Genomic DNA, 20,582 nt, shown 5'->3' on the forward strand with positions numbered 1-20,582 from the left:
GAGAACTTGACACCAATGTTGTCCTCTACTATCAATACACACACTGTGGTATGCACATGTCCATGCCCACACAAAAATGTGTGCAATCTCCACACACCCATATAGACAAATAGCATACACATATATACACAAAGCTAAAAAATATGAAAAATGCTAATTTTTAGTTCATAACTCACAAAGAAAATAGCATAGCAGTAGATTTGTTGTTGCCTACGGCCTTACATATTTGAACTAGACAATTAACTCAGAAAAAAAAATGACATTTTCAAGATGAAGAAGCCCAAATTTCAGTTTGGAATTTTCAAATCAGATTATAAGTCATGAATGAATGAATGAATGAATAAAATGTACCTTATGATGTATTTAGATATCTTTTCTAGGTGTTTCTTCTCCTTTGCTAAGAACATTTGATGTACTATTTTTAGGTATATATTCTTCCCATACATCTATATTCTGGTATATGCAAATTCTAAAGTTAAGTGTTCTATACATTCCAGAGCATATGCTACATAGAAACACAAGGCATATTGCAAGGAGCTTTCTTAATCTTAAAATTACAATAATGGATATAGTATGGAAATTGTACTATTTTATGATTTTCATGCTAGTTCTGCATTTATAAAATTTTATTGCCATGATTTTAATACATCCACTGATTTACATAATACCTAACTTATCTATAATGTGTACTTAAGATTACTCACAAAAAGATCAGTTAAAATTCCAACACGTTCAAGATAAGACTTTATAAATATCAAAGAACAGAAAATCTGTTCCTAATTACTTCTGATTTAGGATGTGCAGATTGAGACATTATGTATGCTCTCATAAAGCAGCAGAATGGAGTTCGCCTAATAGAGTTGTACTTCTTCATGAAATTACAATTCCCATTACTAGAAGAAAGTCATTTGATGCAAAACTAACACCTGAACAAACAGGCCTTTTATGATGACACAAAGCAAAGCTGGACATTTTCAGTTTTAAAATGTGTCACGGCTATTCATTACTTGTTTCTTCCTTCGATCCAGAAAACAGCATTTCCATTAAGCCGTCAGTTATTGACAAAATGATTTCTTGAATACATTTAAAAACGTGTCTCATTGCTTTACTAAATATTTAATTGTCATTACAAAATACTTTGTAAAAAAAGTATTTGTAGAAGCTTTGGAAGATATGAGGCAAATATAAAACATGACTCAATGTAAATGAGCTTTCCTGCTTAAAACTGAGATTTCATCTGCGAATAAAGTCATGAATAAGATGTTCTCACCTTTTCCTAATTTCAGAATCCACAGTAATCTGCCTCTTTTTTTGAGGGGGTGGTGGTGGAAGTTCCTCTTGGGCATGTTTTACCAGGATTTGTTCCCTTGTGGTCACCATAGTTACTGTTTCCATTACAGTTGTCTGTGTTAGTGATGGCTGAGTGGTGGTGACAGCCTGTGAAATCTGTGAGAAATATTGAAACAGAGGTCAGACACCGCTCAAAGACTTTGGTAAAGACTGCTTGGAGTAGTGAAGGAAAATAATGAGAAACTGTTCCTGCTTGTTGGTAGATTGACCTTTAGATCCAACTAACTCCATATTACACCAGAATCAAATCATTTTATCTGACTTAAGCAATGATGACTGAAACAGAGAAGTTAGGGAATCTCAAAATCAGAAGTAAAAAAATGACTCTTGAGTATATTGGAAAAACTTTAGAAAGTAAAGGAACAAAGACGAAGAATTAGAATGCCACTATATCACTAAGACTTTGCTGATTATAGTGTTTATAACATTCAGATATATTTGACTAGAGTATCTTGGCACAATTTCTAACACCAGGAATATTGTATATGGATGTCAATAGTTTTCTAATTATTTCAGATAAAAAAGCACTTGAATGAACACAACCCCATAAAAAGAAATAATTATATTAAAAACAGTTTAAAATGCAACTTTCATTTCACCATGAATATTTTGTTCAGTACAAATTTAAAAATAGTCAGTTGAACTTTGGAATAAAATGCTATTTAATAAAAGTGGCATCTTTTATACTTTCAGTAAAATGCTAATTTATAGTACTTACTAATCTATAAGTATCTTTGCATTTCATGATATTCAAAAGTTTAAGTTTAAATCTTCTGTGTATAAGTTGCTGAAAATGTTCAAACACATGAGTTACTGAATTTATCATTAGAGCCTTTTATTTTAGGATTACACTGTCCTTCAGATCAGACATTTTTAGAGAGACATAATTCAAAAATTTGGCCCACCATAATATGTGATACACATAATGACAGTTGTCAGCTCTGCATGCAAAATAATATCAGATAGACAAGTTGTACAAAATGACATATTCCTTCCTTTTAACTTCTCCTTTTACCTTCCCCACAGTGTTCAGTTTATTATGACCATAAGTTACCTCTGGCACATTAATTACAGCCCTTCTGCAATCAATTTATTTGGAAGATTTATTTCCAAAAAGGCCAAAGAAAGCCAGTACTAGTTCTTGTGTGTTTGTTTTTGTGCTGCTAAAAGCAGAAGAACAGGTATTTGGCTAGAAGAATGGTTTTGGACATTCCTGCACTTCCTAAGAAATATGAGAAATGTTGAGTGTACCGTCCATCCCTAAGTTTTGACCAATTCTTTCCATCGGAAAAACATGGGAAGAGTCGGGTATTTATTTCATCTTCCAAACTGGTCTCAAAAAAAAATAAATAAAATCATACAACAAGTTATCATCTGTAAAAATTGGTTCATTTACACACATTTAAAACACTAGCCCTTGGACAAACAACAACTTCAGACTTGTTGAAGCCTTCTATATCAGAAAATCCTTTATGGAAACCAAGCAAGCATACAACTACCACCACAACAAAATATCCAATGTAAGCCAACAGATACTGATCTCCAACATGTGCCAAATACAAATTATCTTTTATCTTTTCTGAGCATTTCATAAATTCATTATACAGAATCAATCACAGAGCTATGAACAAGTTTAATTACTTATTCCAATGACAGGTTATATTAAGATTAAAGCAAAAGGTAACAGTTCTAAGTGGCTTATAATATAAACTGAAATATAATTGCATCTAACACAAAAATATTAAATGAACAATTTAAATTTGTCTTTATTCTTAAATGTAATTCTTTTAGGATTTTTTACTGTGACATTTTTAAGTCACAAGGAAAGATTACATATAATAACTAACTGCTATAAGAGAATTTTTGTGAGAAGTGTGTTTCTAGGTGCTCTGATTACAGACAATATGAAAATATAAATACAAAGAATATCTTTCAAGGTTATATCATATGGAATATTTTGGTATGAGGTATTTGACTATGTAGATGACTTCAGTTATGTTAATATCTTATTAATTCTTGTTAAAAAATTAAAACCTTGTATATACAGGCTTAAAAAAACATGATTGCATCAATACGATTAACAGTGAAATTGCATTTAAAATATATACACAGTCAAGGCAACCCATCTTATTGTATATTATTTTGTGCTGTTTAGCTGAAATCTCTTGGATGCCTGATCTTTTGTGAAAAGAAAATGGAGGGGATGTGGAGCTGATTTTGAGGGGAGGTGGCAGGGAGCTAGAAGGATTGGAGGGAGAAAAACCTGTGGTTGGAATTTATTGTATGAGAGAAGAATCTACTTTCAATAATAAAAAGAATATACACAGCCATGAAAAAATGCAGAAAGAAAGGCTTAACAGTAGTAAATACAGAATTAAGATGACTATATAATATCTTAACTACAACATCATGATTGTCAATGCTATTTCATTTTCCTTGGGGCAAAGATATAAGGAAACAACCACACATTGACCCTAAAAAAATAGGACAGAATTCATTATGTATAACAAATTAGTAATTACTTTCTAAACCTACTCTATGTAATCAGACCATAAAACAATTAGTCATATACTAAATTCTTCCATGGCTCTGAGTAACTGCATGTAAATGCTTAATTATTCAACAGAATCAGTATAATACAGACAGGATAGAGAATATGGAAGTCATTTAATCTAATGCCATGCTTACTATAGGAGTTTTTCTCCCAGAAATGGAAGACTTTTGCCTTAGTTTGGCAGCAAAACTTCCAATTTATTAAGAATTTCTTAACTCCTAAAGGAATATAATTTTATTATGACTTTTCCAGGTCAAATTTTCTTTGAACTCTGAACAAACATAGGACAATATGGGTATTGTTTCAAAACAACAATTTTAAAGATAAAAACCCAATAAACATGACCCTATTGAGTCCCATTTTAAAGGTCTGTAATGTCAGGGATTGGTTTAAACTAGGATTTGTTTAAACTGGGATATGGTTGATGTGCCAAAACTAAGACTTCCTGGTTTTTGACAGCATATTCAATTAAAGCAATCAAAAATTATATGCCATTTAGTAGATATGCCATAATATTTTAAATAAATTCAATACTTATCAAATAAGTATCCCCTATAGGAATTTTTAAATGAGTAAAATTGAATCACCATCTTCAATATTTTATACTGTATCAAGCAATGTGTTAATCACAATAATATTTGTGAAATAAGATGAGTTCTGCATGAAAAATATAACTATGCAAGATTATCCACATACTAAACATATAGCAGTAAAGGACATTTTATTTGACATATTATAAAGCTAGATTTTCCTCGATCAATAGGTTAACTTATGAATTTATTTTTGTTCCAAGATAAGGATCTAAAATTCTCTGTCTTATGAATGTATACTGAGCAACTACCATAGGTAACGGGAGCCAACAGTAAGTACCAACAGTAGTTGAGCAACTAAATTTATTTTTAATATTAACTATTTTTCTGTTTGGTCACAAATAATAAGGTAACAAAACTTCCTGAATAGGAACTGGCACTGGGACTATTAGAACAATTAGAGTCCAAATACTCAAAGGACATCATGAAAGAAATCATTCTTGACTTTGAAATAAGTTATTGCATAATATAATTAAGAGGGTTCTTTCTATGAAGTTGTCTCTCCAGTTTTATATATTTTGATCTTCACTTTAATTTGCCTTCAGTACAAAAATATTTCAGAGGGAAAACATACACCATGACTTCTGGATTCATATTATATATAGAATCTGAGCAATTGTGTTAGCGGCACCTGCAAAATTTGAAAAGCAATGGTATTTATATTTTCGGATTTACCGGAATTTCAACTATGTACCATTTGAGATGGAATTGAGGAAACGTTTTATAATTAGTGATGCTGAAGCATATAGCTAAGAATCATTTATTGATGTGCCAGTTCACTTATTTTTAGTAGGCAAAAAAATGAATACTATATATGGCAATTATTTTGAAGATATGTTCATGGTAATTAAAGTATATTAATGACAGAAGTCAATCTAACTTAAACAGAATTGAAATTTTATTTTTATCCTTATTTCCGTCTGCCTTTGGTACTCATGTAGATGAGATAATTTGGAAATTGCTTCACTAATTCATAGACTTATACATAATTTCAAGCGAAAAGGCAGATACAACAGACATTAGAGACAAAAAGGTTACTATAGAGATCAATTCGGCTTATATTCTCTTTTTGTAAATAATAAAGATATTACACTTTTCAACTCAGCCTCACTGAATCAGATCTCACTGCTTATAGTAATTCCAATGACTGTAGGTAGATGAAGGACAGCTCAAGACTGAGTTACATTCTTACATACAAATCCTTGCCAAATTCCTACTTTCATTGGTGGTATCAAAATGATACTTAATTTTCAGAATAGCTTGATGCCCAACTTCACATTTGTCTAAGAAAACCTTTAATCTACAGAATTAGCCAAAAGATTCACTAAAATTCTGAGTGGCTAATCTACACATTTAAGTAAGGTGGAATCCTTAAACAAGTGAAGTAACTGAATTAATTTAATTGTACTGATCTTTATGGTAAAATATTTATATATTCTTTAATTTGTCAATTGGATTGTCAATTTTGGATAACATTCTGGAATCATTAAAAGTGTTGTCAACAGAAGAACCTTTAATTATTTTTGATTAAAATCCCTACGAAAGGGAGTAACTAACCAACCCTAACTTCATCACTTGTATCCACATGTCTATAGGGGATTAGAGCTTCCTGATGTTGGTGATGGAAACCGCACATGGGGACTCTCTAGGAGCATTATGCACTCCGCACCAATAAGCCATTTTATAGCTACAATCTTCTCATTTGTATTGTGGGTGCGCTGGAAAAGATAGCTCATGTATACTCATGATTTTTGATACTTATGTGATCATTAGAAGTTCTAAATTGGTAATAAAAAACATAAAATAACACTGAATATATATATATATATATATATATATATATATATATATATATAGCCACTTTCTCTCTTTGGGAGAATTGCAAGAATTAACTCAGTCTAAATCTTGAATTCAGGTACAAACATATACAGCATAGACATCAACTTTTATGCTCAAGGACAGGTGAACTACAAATGTTCTAGTGTTATTTTTAGGCTATATATGCTCATAGTTGAAATTATCTCAAAAATAGTCATTAGCTGTGCAGAAATAAAAAACTGTGATATCAAAATTTATGAGTCATAGCATTCTTCGTTTTCTGAAGGAGAAAGTTACCTTGCTAAAAAATAAAGACTGGAAGCTTTTGAATTTAACAAGACAGATGCTCCTATATCAAATCATCACATACTCAACTTTTAATATATTCTACCATATTAATTACAAAGCACACACCTCGCTTATCTTATCCAAAATATATGATTTTAGATAAATGGCTATGATGATGATTCAAATCAGTTAAATTATATTTAATTTCCTTTATTAATTATACAGAAATGCAGATCATATTTCATAATTAAAATAAAGATAACAATATATTTATTAGGGTCATGGCATTAGAATACAAACTCTTCCTATCTCAGCATGCACATTTGTAAAAGCATTAATTAAAGACATAATCATTGGTGCTTTCACAGAAGTCAATTAATGGCATGTTTCTTGTTCCTTCCTTTCCCATTTTAAGTATTCATGCAACAAATAGTAACTATTCTTGCAATGTTTGGGAACAGAAAGCATTCTATTTTCCTATATTGCTTTTTTTTTTATCAAGTTTAACATGAGTTGACTCTGTGATTACATGATTTTGGAAAAGTTCTTGAGGAAAAACAAAAATAGAAATGCATGAACAGCTTTAGGCATATTGTTGTTATAGGACAAGTCAAAAATTCTTGGCAAAGTTATGCTTCTAAAAATGTGTTTGTGAAAATTGTATCTTTCCACCCGGTTTTATCAAATAACCCTGACCTTTACAATACTGTATCTAAGAGTTTTTGCTATAATGGTTTATGAAACCAGTGAGAACATATAGGAATGACAGTATTTCTGAATTAAAACTTTTCAAATTTACTAATGCTTCATGTTCTCAGAAACCTATAATATTGCAAAACATCCATAGGCAGGTCATATACAATAAAAGAATTAGTAATAAAATTATGACTATTCACCTAATTTATTTTATGGAAGACAAATGAAATGTTTATTTTTAATAACATGAAAAATTATGTTTATATATTTACTCCTTTTATATTTTAAATATGAATTTTAATTTGAAAGGAAGATGTTAAGTGTAACTTAAAATCATGAAAGTGGGTTGTTAATTTTCTTCAATTATACTTTTGGATACATTATCTTAATTATTTTTGTCATCTTTCAACAAATATTTGTAGGTTCTGCATATCAGTTATCAAGTCTCAGGAAGACAAATTCTCTGTACTTAACTCGCACTAGAAGAAATACCTGCCTAAAATCTATTAAGGTTAGTCATTATTTTAATAGTGGTATATACATGATATAATGAGGTATAAGTTGTGATCAATTATCAAGAAATTTTATGCTGAAATGTAATGGAAAAGATTATGTTAAATATTATCGTACATATTTTTGAATATCAACCAATTATACTATTATCTTAGAATTTTCAAAATACCAATATTTCCTTAAAAATATCACAATAGCCTGGTCTACAAGAGCTAGTTTCAGGACAGGAACCAAAAAAAAAAAAAAAACTACGGAGAAACCCTGTCTCGAAAAATCAAAAAAAAAATTACAATAGTGGAAACTCACAACTTAAACTCATAATACAATGTTACTGTGACTTCCTTATTTTTCTATCTAAATGAATATATTTGTGTAACTTAGCCAAAGCAATGCCACAGTGGACAGTGACGATACATTTCCCAAATGTGTTGTTTCATTATGCCAGCATTCAGTTTTCCATTCCTAGGGAACCAGTAGGACAGCGATAAAATTATCCACTTCGCACACATACCTCTGCCTCTCCCCAATTCTCCAATGACACTATACACAAGTTAACCACGTTTTAAATTCAACTGAAGAATTGAAAAGAACTAAACTCATGACATATATTGAGGGAATCAAAATATTTTTTCTTAATGTAGTTCTCAAATATCTCCAACATAATTTACAATATAATACTTAACATCACTTACTTGTGCTGAACTCTTTTCTAGTTTTTGTGCTAAATTATCCCAACGTTTTGAAAAGTTTTCCATCCAGATTTCCATCTTTTGAGTCACTGACTTATTTTTCAGTGCTGAAAGGAGATCTTCGTTGAGGGAACTGAGTTTTTCCATGGTTTGCCTTTTCTTTTCTAGATCTATTTTCAGCACCTGTTAAAACAAGAACGATCATGGGTCTTACTCGGGTCTTGCTTTGGTTCAGTATTTTTTTTTCTTCATGTTATTATTTATTTATTTATTTATTTATTTATTTATTTATTAAAGATTTCTTTCTCTTCTCTGCCACCGCCTCCCATTTCCCTCCCCCTCCCCCAATCAAGTCCCCCTCCCTCCTCAGCCCAAAGAGCAATCAGGGTTCCCTGCCCTGTGGGAAGTCCAAGGACCACCCACCTCCATCCAGGTCTAGTAAGGTGAGCATCCAAACTGCCTAGGCTCCCACAAAGCCAGTATGTGAAGTAGGATCAAAAACCCATTGCCATTGTTCTTGAGTTCAGTAGTCCTCCTTGTCTGCTATGTTCAGCGACTCCGGTTTTATCCCAGGCCTTTTCAGACCCAGGCCAGCTGGCCTTGGTGAGTTCCCCATAGAACATCTCCATTGTCTCAGTGTGTGGGTCCAGTATTTCTTTAGTATGTACCCATTTACCCCATTGGAATGATAAAGTACATTCTATGCTACTATATGTTGGAAGTATGTGATTTGCACTTTTTATTTTACAGGAGATTACAATTAAATGAATGCCTGAAAAAAATACGGGCAGTGGTGGCATACATCTTTAATCCCAACACTGGGTAGGCAGAGGCAGGCAGGTCTCTGTGAGCTCGAGGCCAGCCTGGTCTACAAGAGCTAGTTCCAGGACAAGCTCCAAAGCTACAGAAAAACCCTGTCTTGAAAAACCTAAAAAAAAAATGAAATAAAATAAAGTAAAATAAAATAAAATAAATGATTGCCTGAGTCTCAGAAGAGACAATGGGCCTTTAAACAACGTTGAAATTGTGAAATACTATGGAGACTTTTAAAATTACATCAACACAATTTGCATTCTGATATAGCTGCACACCTATGGGGACCAAGATGTGGAATGTGGCAATTTGAATGAGAAATGTCCTCTACAGACTGAGGTAATCTAACACTTGGTCCCTAGCTAATGGCACTGTTGAGGAGGTTTAGAACATGTGGCATTGTTCGCAAAAGTATGTAACTGGAGAAGCCTCACACCACATTCAGTTTTCTCTCTTTGTGTTTGGGTTTCAGAATGTGAGAGCTCCTACCTTGCTCTAGGTGCCATGACTCCTGTTTGCTGCCATGCTTCCTCACTGTAGGGATAAGTCCCGCCCCTTGGGGGGCGTGTTCGCCTCAGGCTAATGTCTGCCTATAAATTTGGTGAGCATGCTCCCAGCTTTTGTTTCTGCTTTCCTGGTCTCCACGGGAACGGTGGTTCTGTAAGTCTATTTCTACATTAAAGCTATAGATATATATATATATATATATATATTTTACAATCTGTCTGCATTCGTTTACGCCTTTACACCTCACTATGCTGTGCCCTTAGCCCTCTGGAACAGTAAGTCAAATAACCTCTTCCTTGTACTAAAAGAAATACTATAATCCAATCACGTTTGCAAGCCTTTCTTTGCCCCTTTGAATAGCTGAGAAAATGTAAATTCAGCTGCACAGTGTCAAGGTAGATAGAACTCCAGGTAGAAAAACACAATCTATATAGACTCTCTTAGAAATCTAAAGACTAAAATCAAAATGTCAGATATAGATTTAAAAAAAAAAAAAAACTAAAAGTTCACTTTAACATATTTTAAGGAATGCCAAATGAAAAAACAGTCACCCCAGAATAAAATTCATGTGTACACTCTTCTTTATTTTTTTAATGTTTGAAGATACATGGCTCTTCGCCATTGGCAAATTTCTTAATTTCTGATAAAATTCAAATGAATGCCATCATTTGTCAGGATCATTGTTGCGAGGACAAAATGTGAATGCTTAAGGGGCTCTTTAACTTGGAAACGCCATGTTCTTTCAGCCAAAACTGAAGTATTGTTTTTTTTTTCTCTTTTCTTTTTGATTTTATCACAATTTTAACACTTATTTATCCATTAATAGAAATGTGTTGTTCTACAGTTTCCTAAATTCAATGTTTGTTTGTAACCATTATTCAAATAAGGGTGGCTATTTGTGCCATTATTTGCTTTTTTTCTTCCTGTGTAGGTGGCCCTGGGAATTAAACACACATTTCTTATTTATGTTAGGCATGTGCTCTACCACTGTATCCAATTCTCAGTTCTTGAGTTGCTGTCTTCTAAACTATTTAATTAGCCCGATTAAATAAAAGAGCTTAAGTCACTGAATATGAATCAAATCCTTCAAAATGTCTTTGCTTCTTTTCTAGCTACTTGTGTGTTATATTAAGCAATTGTTACATTTTTCATTGTTTCAAAACTGATGCAAAAGGTTATACCTGCCTTCAGGTTTCTTTGGAATAGATAAACAAAGTGTGAAATCAGTAGATTATCTACTAAGGTCACCCTTCACATAGAGGATTAAAATTTTCTGTAATCAAATGCTAGTCTCTGTCTGTGTTTGTAAACATAGAAAAGGAGAAAGAACGATAAAATCATTTTACAGTCTTTTTACAGCTCCATTTCTTCTGGCAGTAGCAAGTACCATAACTATACACCAAACTGTGATATCTTTCTAAATCAAATACAGGGTTATTTAGGAATAACTAACATTGTATATGACCCAAGAAGTTATCATGAAACAGATGGACCAAATGTCACAGACCAAAGTTTCATGCGCACAGAGTAATCAATACAACCCCCTATAAGGGAAATTTTATGCAGCTTATTTTGGCATGCCACCTGCATTGATAGCTCTGCAGTGCAGAATGTTCTAGTGTCTCTTTCAATTACTTTGCCCTTTTGTTAGAAGCTGTTTCACTTGGAGGATTTTATGCAGCCTTTATGCCATATTTTGGAAAGGCACAAGTTGTAAAGCTAATTTCTAATTTTTTTCTTAATCATTTCTATTTTCTCCATTCAAAAATATTATAATCTGAAATGTGAATTGAGATATAAGCTAAATTCATATCAATGCTATCAATGTCATACTGTAGTCCTACATAGGTTTGAGGAATTTTCTTGCTAAAATCACATTACATTCCCATTAAATTTAAGTAAATTCATACTCAAGCTGTAAAGCTATAGTTTATATTACCTACCTAGAACTGAAAACCAAATTTAAATTCTACAGTAAATCCTTACAATTATTTTGTGGAACGAATCTCATTTTCATTGTTTTCTCTTAAATTTTGTCATGTATTTATTTTGGTGCAAGAAACTATAGTTTCTTAATTTTCATGGCATGATATTATTTTTCATTTTAATTTTTTTCCTGGAAGGGGTGTGACATATACATTTAAATGATAAGAGGCAAGGATACACATCAGTGGCTTATTTTTTCAAAGCTTAAGGAAGATTTTTAATGCCTATATGTGCAGATAAAGAAGGTGCACCTATTATTAAAGCTACATATGCAATGATTTAAATATTTTATTAGGGGAATCTGAAAATCATGTTTAAAGAAGACTTTATTGGGAACTTCAAAAGTGGGTGCATCTTCTTTACCTGCACATATGGCTACTTAAAATTCTTCCTTAAGCCTTGAGAAAAAAATGCATCCTAGTTCTGACTAATTAAATGTAACTAAGATTCCTAGGTTAACATTAAAGCAAATAAAAAGCATTTAGCAAACATTGCAAAAATCAAAGTAAAGTCACTTTTAAAAGTACAAATACAGAAATAACACTAAAGGTAAAATTGAAGCAGTAATTACAAAGAAATTTTGTTATGAATATACTTGAACAAATGCTTTTGTAGTATGATTGAGCATCTTTTGGGTATATTCCCAAGCAGCATTATTTGTAATAGCCAGAACCTGGGAACAACCTAGATGCCCTTCAACTGAAGAATGGATAAAGAAAGTTTGGTACATTTACACATCAGGGTACTACTCAGCAGTAAAAAAAAAAAAAAAAAAACAACGATATCTTGAATTTTGCATGCAAATAGATGGAATTAGAAAACAATATCCTGCGTGAGGTAAACAGACCCTTCAAAATAATATGATATGTACTAACTCATAAGTGGATACTAGTCATAAACAAAGGACATTGAGCCTATAGCTCCTGATCCTAGAGAAGCCAAGTAATAAGGAGAACCCAAAGAAAAACCTATATAGACCCACCTGGAAACTGGAAACAAATAAGGTCTCCTGACAAAATTGGGAGTATGGGGGCAGGGGGTAGAAGGAAGGGGAGAAGCGGAAGAGGAGGGGAGAAGGGGAAAGTTGAGGAAAATTTGAGGGAATGGGATAGTTGAGATGGAGGAAAGACAGAAATGAGAGCAAGGAAAGAGATATCTTGATTGAGGGAGCCATTATGGGGTTATCAAGAAACCTGGCTATAGAAAACTTCCCAGGAATCTACAAGGACGACCCTAGCTAAGACCCTAAGCAATAGAGGAGAGGGTGCCCAAACTAGTCTTGCCTTGTATTCAGACTGATGATTACCTTAAATATAATTAGAACCTTTGCCCAACAACAGATGGAAACAGAGGCACAGTCCCACATCAGAGCACTGGACTGAGCTCCCAAAGTACAGTTGGAGAGTAGAAGGTCAACAAGACCATGAAGGGTTCATCCACTGAAACAGTTTATCTAAGCTAATGGGAGCTCACCAACTCCAACTGGACTGGGAATGAACAAACACAGGACCAAACTAATCCCTCTGAATGTGGTTGACAGTTGTATGACTGGGGCACACTGAGGGGCCACTGGCAGTCGTACTGGGATTTATATCCAATGCATGTACTAGCTTTTTGGGATCCTATTTTCTTTGGATGTAAAACTTGTTCAGCCTAGATGTAGTAGCGAGGGTCTTGGACCTTCCACAAAGCAATGTGCCTTACCCTCTATTATGATTCAATGGCAGTGGGGTGGAAGGTTATGTGGAGGGAATGAGAGGAAGGGAGGGAGTGGGAATTTGGATTGGTATTTAAAAATAAATCTTAAAAAAAGGAAAAACATTGTATTTATGTAATCAATAATTTTAACTTACGTCTATATGACAAAACTATAAATTAAACAGAATTTGATTCAGTAGATTTTAGATATGAGTTTAAAATTTCATTTAATATTTTACTTATTCATTTCTTCATACATGTTTCTATGTATAAAGTTGTGCCACCAATTGCATATGGAAGTTCAGAGGACAATTTGCAGAGATGATTTCTTTCCTTCTACTACGTAGGTCATGAGGATTAATCTTCAGGCTAGGCAGTAGAATCTTTAACTTTTAAGCCATATAACCAGCCCAATATGAGTTTTTAAAAATGATTGGTAGTGGCACACACCTTTAATCCCAGCACTTGGCAGGCAGAGTCAGGCAGATTTCTGTGAGTTCAAGGCCAGCCTGGTATACAAGAGCTAGGTCCAGCAAGGGCTCCAAAACTCCAAAGAAACCTGTCTTAAAAAACCAAACACACACACAAAATGATTGTAGCAAAATAGTTGTTTAGACTCAATTTCTTCTCCCTCTTTTTTTGTTGCTCTGTATTTCCAAACCTTCTCTCTCCCTTCTCCTTGTCTTATCTCCATTACCTTACACTTTCTGAAAGAACTCTTTCATAATTATTAGTAGTTGGAGTGAAAATAAATACGTAGCAATACCAGATGTGTTTGATCATAAGTATTAAATTATCATCTTCTGTGTATCCTTGAGGTGAATTGTTTGATTTATATTATTATTACACTTATCTCTCTGTGTGGCCATATTTGGATTTTATATTCAGGGCCTCCTTAATTCATACTATCCTATAATTTGCTAAATAAATTATGATAGCGTAGAACTTGAAGTGATCTTATCACTTTTTCCCATCTGATAGTGTTGCAAGCAAGAGCCACCATGCCTGGCTCACAAGATATTTTAATCTTGAATATAATGTATATATACACACTAAATAATTATAGTTTATTTTTCTCTAAAAAATCGAAGCAAGAGAAAATATATAAATAGGGAGTTAAGTCTAAGTCTGTCAATACTAAGGACATATAGATTACTTCCGGAACGTTTGTTCAGGAATAGCCGAACATCTGAATCCAATCTCAGAAGCCCACATGAAATAGAAGGAAAGAACCAACATCACAAAGTTGTTCTTTCATCACTACATACAAGCTGTGCCACATTCATGCACATATGCATACTAACATATGTGTGTGCATATGCACACACAAGCAAATTTTTTAGAATATTTAAGCAAAAGAAAACCCTGGAAAGCTTACACAAGGCTAGAATAATAAAAGAAAATAAACATTGCATTTTCACAAAAGCTCAGCACCTGGACCTGCCTTTAAAGCAAGCAGGAAACCAACGAAAGTAAATCAGGTTGAGGCAATAGTAAATGTAGAAAAGAGACAGATTATGCTGTTCAGTAAGATGAGAGCAGACAAGGTCTACCTGGTCAAGGTTAGAAGATGAATTGAATTTGAAACAGGATATACAATTACAAAAGCTACAGGAAACTTTCACTCTCTTTTCATCAGGAGTGTGCACACAAGTATAATGCTAGCACAATTTCTCTTATACTGAAGGGATTGAATGATGCATTTATTTTTTCTGCAGTGATTTATCAAAATATATAAAGCAGTCCATTCTATTCCAATCACCAGTTTCTTTACTGAAGTATGTTGGTTGATTGCAGGGTCTCTAAACTTCAGAGAATATTAGAATCATATAAAATGCTCACTGAAAGTATAGATTCCTAGCCCTTCCTTGTAGCATATACAAGTCAGCACACCTGGGAAGAACCACAGAATTTATAATTATTTTATTTTTAAGAATACAAGTTTGAAGTGATGCTGAAATCGTCGACCTAAGAAACACATTTTTGAAAGCATTAATTTTGCTAAAATGATTTCATTGAGAGTCATCAGAGGAGTTGCTATCAGGGCACCAAATCAGTATAAAGCAGCACCTTCCACAAAGACTTTCTGAGCCTTCATATACATGACATTCCTGTCATCTGATACAATAGCACAGGTAAATAAATGGCCTTTTGAAAACCTTATATGATATATTATTGGATTTCCATATTTCCCACTGTTGTCCTTCCCTGACAAACAACAACATTCTCCAGAACAGATTTCTTCTTGAGATGGGCTTTACTTGGATAAGTTATACAAGCCCTAGAATTCACCTCTTAAAGCCTGAGTTTCCTCTTCTCTTTTTAATATTTGGATCAGAAAAATATAGACATATATATTCATACATACACATATATATCACAGATCTGGAAGAAATGAAATACCAAACTTCAAAGATAACAACACTAACAAAAATATTCAGAAATTACACTGCTTATTAGTGATAATATTTCAAAAGAAATTATTCTGATTATAAATAAAAGAGAATTTTAGAACACTGAATCTCTACCTAGGCATGTAGTAGGAACTGGTAACAGATGGTACCTGTTTTGGGTCTCAGATTGTGACATATTTTAATGAACATTAAATTCTTATTCACTGCCTGAGTCAGCAGGGGAATTTTACCTCGGATTCTAGACCAGCTGTCAGATTTTGTTAATTGGCTTAAACTATCAAATGATAAGACTCATACAAAACATATTTTCAGTTTGTTCATAGCAAAGGTGACATAATATGAATTTTAATCACATTGAGATTTTATTGAGACTTCACTAAGACAGAATTTTCATCGTCCTGAGTCTGGGAAAGTCTTTTATTCACAAATGCCACATAGTAGCATATGATGGTTGGAAATGACAGTTTGGAATCAGAGTCACTTTGCTTCATCATAGTCACACATCACTTACATGATATGGGGAGTTTGGAAAGAGCTTGAGAGGTCTCAACCTGAGTCTAGATGCTTTAGTGCTCCTTTAAAAGCAGCCACTAGTGGTATGTAATACCTGTTATATATGACATGCATAGATTTTCCTAGACCTCAAGTACCTCTTGTAAAATAATCCAAGTAGCTTATCTGAAAGAACTTTAAACGTGTAATGCTAGTGAGGATACACTAACTTTATAGCCTTTGGACTTTGTCACTCAGTTGCTAACAACTTAATTGATTGGTAAACCTAATCAGAGATAAAGTTACTGGCATGAAGCATTAGAACTGGTATCTATTATTATAAAAATACACAAAGTATTCTGACATAGAATACATTCAGGATATGACTGTCAAATACATGTATCTCAGATGTTCTGCTATCATTTGGCCTTGATACTGCTTCGTAATAAGGTGAAATCTATTTGCCGTTTGTGGAATCTGAGCAGATTTATGACTGTCTCAACCAAGTAGAAAAGCAATGATGCAAAATAAAGTTTTAAGTTAAGTCTCAGTTGCAGGAATACTCTCTATGTGAATTCTGACTACCCAAAGCACTCATGCTATGATGACAGTAAAGACAATAATAGCAAAGAGGGTTAGTCAGAAACCACAGATCTTCCTAGCTGAGGTACAAGAAGGTATTAATGGAAGAGTACTTTCAGGTTGTTCTAGTTTCAACTCATTTAGTTACTAAGAGTCTAAATATTGAGAATCAGAGATGAATCATTCCATTCTGTACATAGTCATAGCGAACTACAAAACCCATGAATATAAGTATAAAATTCACATATCTTTAAAAAATTAAAGTTATTTGCTATATAGTAATAGTAACTCTAAGGCCAAACAAATCTTATCTTTCCAATGTTCTGAATTAAGTGTTCTACGGTCTTTCTTATACAGATTTCTCTGACTGGTACTACATAGTAACTACTTATCCAATGCATAATATCTGTGATTCATTCTGAATGTTAAGGACATGACAATAAACACATCAGAGTACCCATATACATTGGGTTTGTCAACTTTCCACAAATTTAGACATAACTGAGAAGAGAGAATCTCTGCTGACAAAATGATTCGTTCAGGACATCATGGAGCCATGTATTTGGAAGCATTTTTTGATTGCTAATTGGTGTGGGAAGTTCCACTACTAGGTGGGTGGACCTGGATGATATAAGAAAGATGATGAAACTCAAGCATGGGAGAAAGTCAGTGAGCAGCATCCCTTCATGCCTTCTGCTTCAGTTTAGAGTACTCATATTCTCATCAGAGTACGTGACTACATTATCATAATTAGTTGTCAACAATTGATTGACTCAAAGAATCCATCTTTTTTCCCAAAGACTAATTTTCATAAATTTCCGGCCTAAGAATACGGAGGCCATGAATTCTTTCCTCTAGAAAAGGTGCCATCTTTCCTCAGTTGACCTGTTTTTGTGAAAATGGCAATGTACATCACACTCTTCTTTATAATATTTATTTTCCTCACTTTCTTTAGGAAAAAAGTCTCATGTATCCCAAGCTGTCCTGGAATTCTCACTATATTGTGAAGCATAAGCTTGTGATCCTAATCACCCTGCTTTACCTCCCAAGTACAGCCATTACAAGTGTGTACGGACATGCTCGGTTTATGTGGTCCTGGGAACTAACAGGAATTCCTGCATGCTATGCAAGCACTTAACCAAATGAGGTGTATCCACAGACCTCTCCTGATTCTTTTTATGTCATTTTTCTCTCTTCTTACAATCTTGAACTCTAGTTGTTCAATTCACTTATTAAGATTTGTCCTCTGTCCTTCACTCAATTGTACAGATTTCTACCTTTTTTATTTATTATTTCACACTACGGAGTCTCTCTCTAGCATGTTTAATTGTCCTCAATGAATTGACTACTTATGTATCAATTTCCAAGAATCTGGTGTATTTGTTGACAATTAGGTGTTTTGGCATAGATGTGGCACTTTCACCTTAACATATGTGAATCTAAGTTGTCGTTCTTTTCATTCAGGTACTTTATCCTACACTCTCCTATTTGGCTGCCTTTCTAGATTCCAGTCTCCAAATTGAGAAGTTTGTGCACTATTCTACACTATTTGATTTTTATTGCTCAAACTATTGCTCAGCCCTATAGATGGAACGATAAATATGCTGTGTTTTTTTATGTATTACTCTGAGGATTACCTTAAAGTCTATCACTTTTAAAATATGTTGTTTAAAATTTATAAGGAAAGCAAACAAATGCTTCGTAGTGCTGCTTTAAATTTACCTGAAGTTTTCCTCTGGGTATGCCTATAAAAACTATTTTGCTTAAAAATAATTTTAAAGGATATCTATAACTTTTTAAGAAAAGTATAAATAACCAAGCAGTGATGGTACAAGACTTTAATTTAAGCACTTGGAAGGCAGAGGCAGGTGGCTCTCTGTGAGTTCAAGAACATTCTGCTCTATAGTGTGAGTTCCAGGACAGCTAGGTCTGTTACACAGAGATCCAAATCTTGATGAAAAAAGGAAAGAAAGAAAGAAAGAAAGAAAGAAAGAAAGAAAGAAAGAAAGAAAGAAAGAAAGAAGGGAGGGAGGGAGGGAGGGAGGGAGGGAGGGAGGGAGGGAGGAGGAAAGCACATATAACAACTGTGAATAATCTGTAATGTAAGCATAAACAATGACTAAGTGATTTAAGACAAAATAGAATGGACAGTGTTCCAAAATAATAATTATATTATTGTGTTTTAAAAATGGTTGAAAGCAAAATATACTTACAGATATTTTTTGAAGACTTGATACAATTTCATTTTCATCCTTAAAGCCACTTGTTTGAATCTTCTTCATTGCATCCTCTTTTTCTGAAAGCCATGTACTAAAACGGCACTGAAAAGCATCAAAGAAGAACTATTTAAAGTAGATCCTTTTGTTACTTGTCCAATTTAACACCTTTTCAGCTTTATGACAGCCCCAATTTTCTCCTACAGAAGCGCACCTGTTCTTCAGTAAAACGCTGCCATTTTAGAAGAATATCTTGTAAAAGAACCCAGCGCTCTTCAGTCCACTTGCAGATATTTGCCCATCGATCGCCCAGTACCTGCAGATGGGGAAACAATCACATTATCAAACAATTGCCCCGCAAACCTCATTTCAAATGGCAGAAGTGCTTTGCCATAGGATCCTATTATAAATGGCATGCAAAGAATAGTTTTCCTGTTTCTACTCATAATTAAGTAAGCAATGTGCCTTTTATATACTTTCAGACAGCTTCACTCTTTCTTCTACATTCCATTTAAAAGCAGGGATATATTAATGCAATCTAAAGTTGTTAGCCAACCATTTTTTGAATGTCTCTGTAAGTGTAAAATAGAAAAGATGAAATGGAGAATCATAAAGGATCAATACACAATATAAAATGTACCAAAATATTACACTAACACCCATATGGGTGTACAAATCTTATATGTCAATAGAAGAAGACAGGACAGATTTTTCTAATGATAACATCAAAATAAATGTCTCTTTTAGACCTGAAAATATACCCTTTAAAGCAAACATCTAAATATTAGATACAAAGCAAAAATAAAAAAAATCTTATTTTTGTAATGTATCAGTAATTGAAATTGCCTAAGAAAATTGTTATTCATTTTTTTCAAGGATTGATGGTTTATATTATCTTGATTATTACAAAATTCTTAATTATTATTAGAAAAGTATCAAATTTCATCTATTAATTACAACAGTGAGAAAATACTGCTTTTTTATGAGAAAAAAAAATGCCATGTAATGTCACTTATGTCTATTTATATACTATATATATATATATATATAAACCAAAATCATTGATAATATTTTGAATTAGAGAATAAATATTATAACAAATTTTATGCAGTAAAATTTTGTCATTTACCTTAAGGACTTCAGAAACTAAAGTTTTTAACCTTTTACACTTTTTTTTCATATAGATAATGTTTTCTGATAGCTACTGAATCACTAAAGCTAGACATATCACAAAATATGTTATATTTTAGATCAAATCACTGTAATGGAAAGTATAATTCCTCTTTTGAAATATTGTAACTGATATGTATAGAAATTAGAGTGTTTCCTTTGTAACTCTTAAATAATTACACAATGTGCTTTTTATTATTTCACTC

At 33.0% G+C, this 20,582-nt stretch overlaps 1 protein-coding gene across 1 annotated transcript in view; it reads right to left on the reverse strand.

Annotated features, from left to right (window-relative positions):
- Dmd (dystrophin) overlaps positions 1-20,582 on the reverse strand; it is a 1,759,261-nt gene that overhangs the window by 1,408,263 nt on the left and 330,416 nt on the right. The window contains exons 10-13 of the mRNA XM_041642825.1: positions 19,421-19,522; positions 19,204-19,311; positions 8,502-8,681; positions 1,271-1,446 (exon numbers count right to left, since the gene is read on the reverse strand). Coding sequence (XP_041498759.1) covers positions 1,271-1,446; positions 8,502-8,681; positions 19,204-19,311; positions 19,421-19,522 — 566 coding nt within the window. The remainder of the gene's footprint in view (positions 1-1,270; positions 1,447-8,501; positions 8,682-19,203; positions 19,312-19,420; positions 19,523-20,582) is intronic.

This window comes from Microtus oregoni, unplaced genomic scaffold (genome assembly GCF_018167655.1).
Source record: "Microtus oregoni isolate MIOR12 unplaced genomic scaffold, Mior012 000079F_ref0000094, whole genome shotgun sequence".
Lineage (NCBI taxonomy): Eukaryota > Metazoa > Chordata > Mammalia > Rodentia > Cricetidae > Microtus > Microtus oregoni.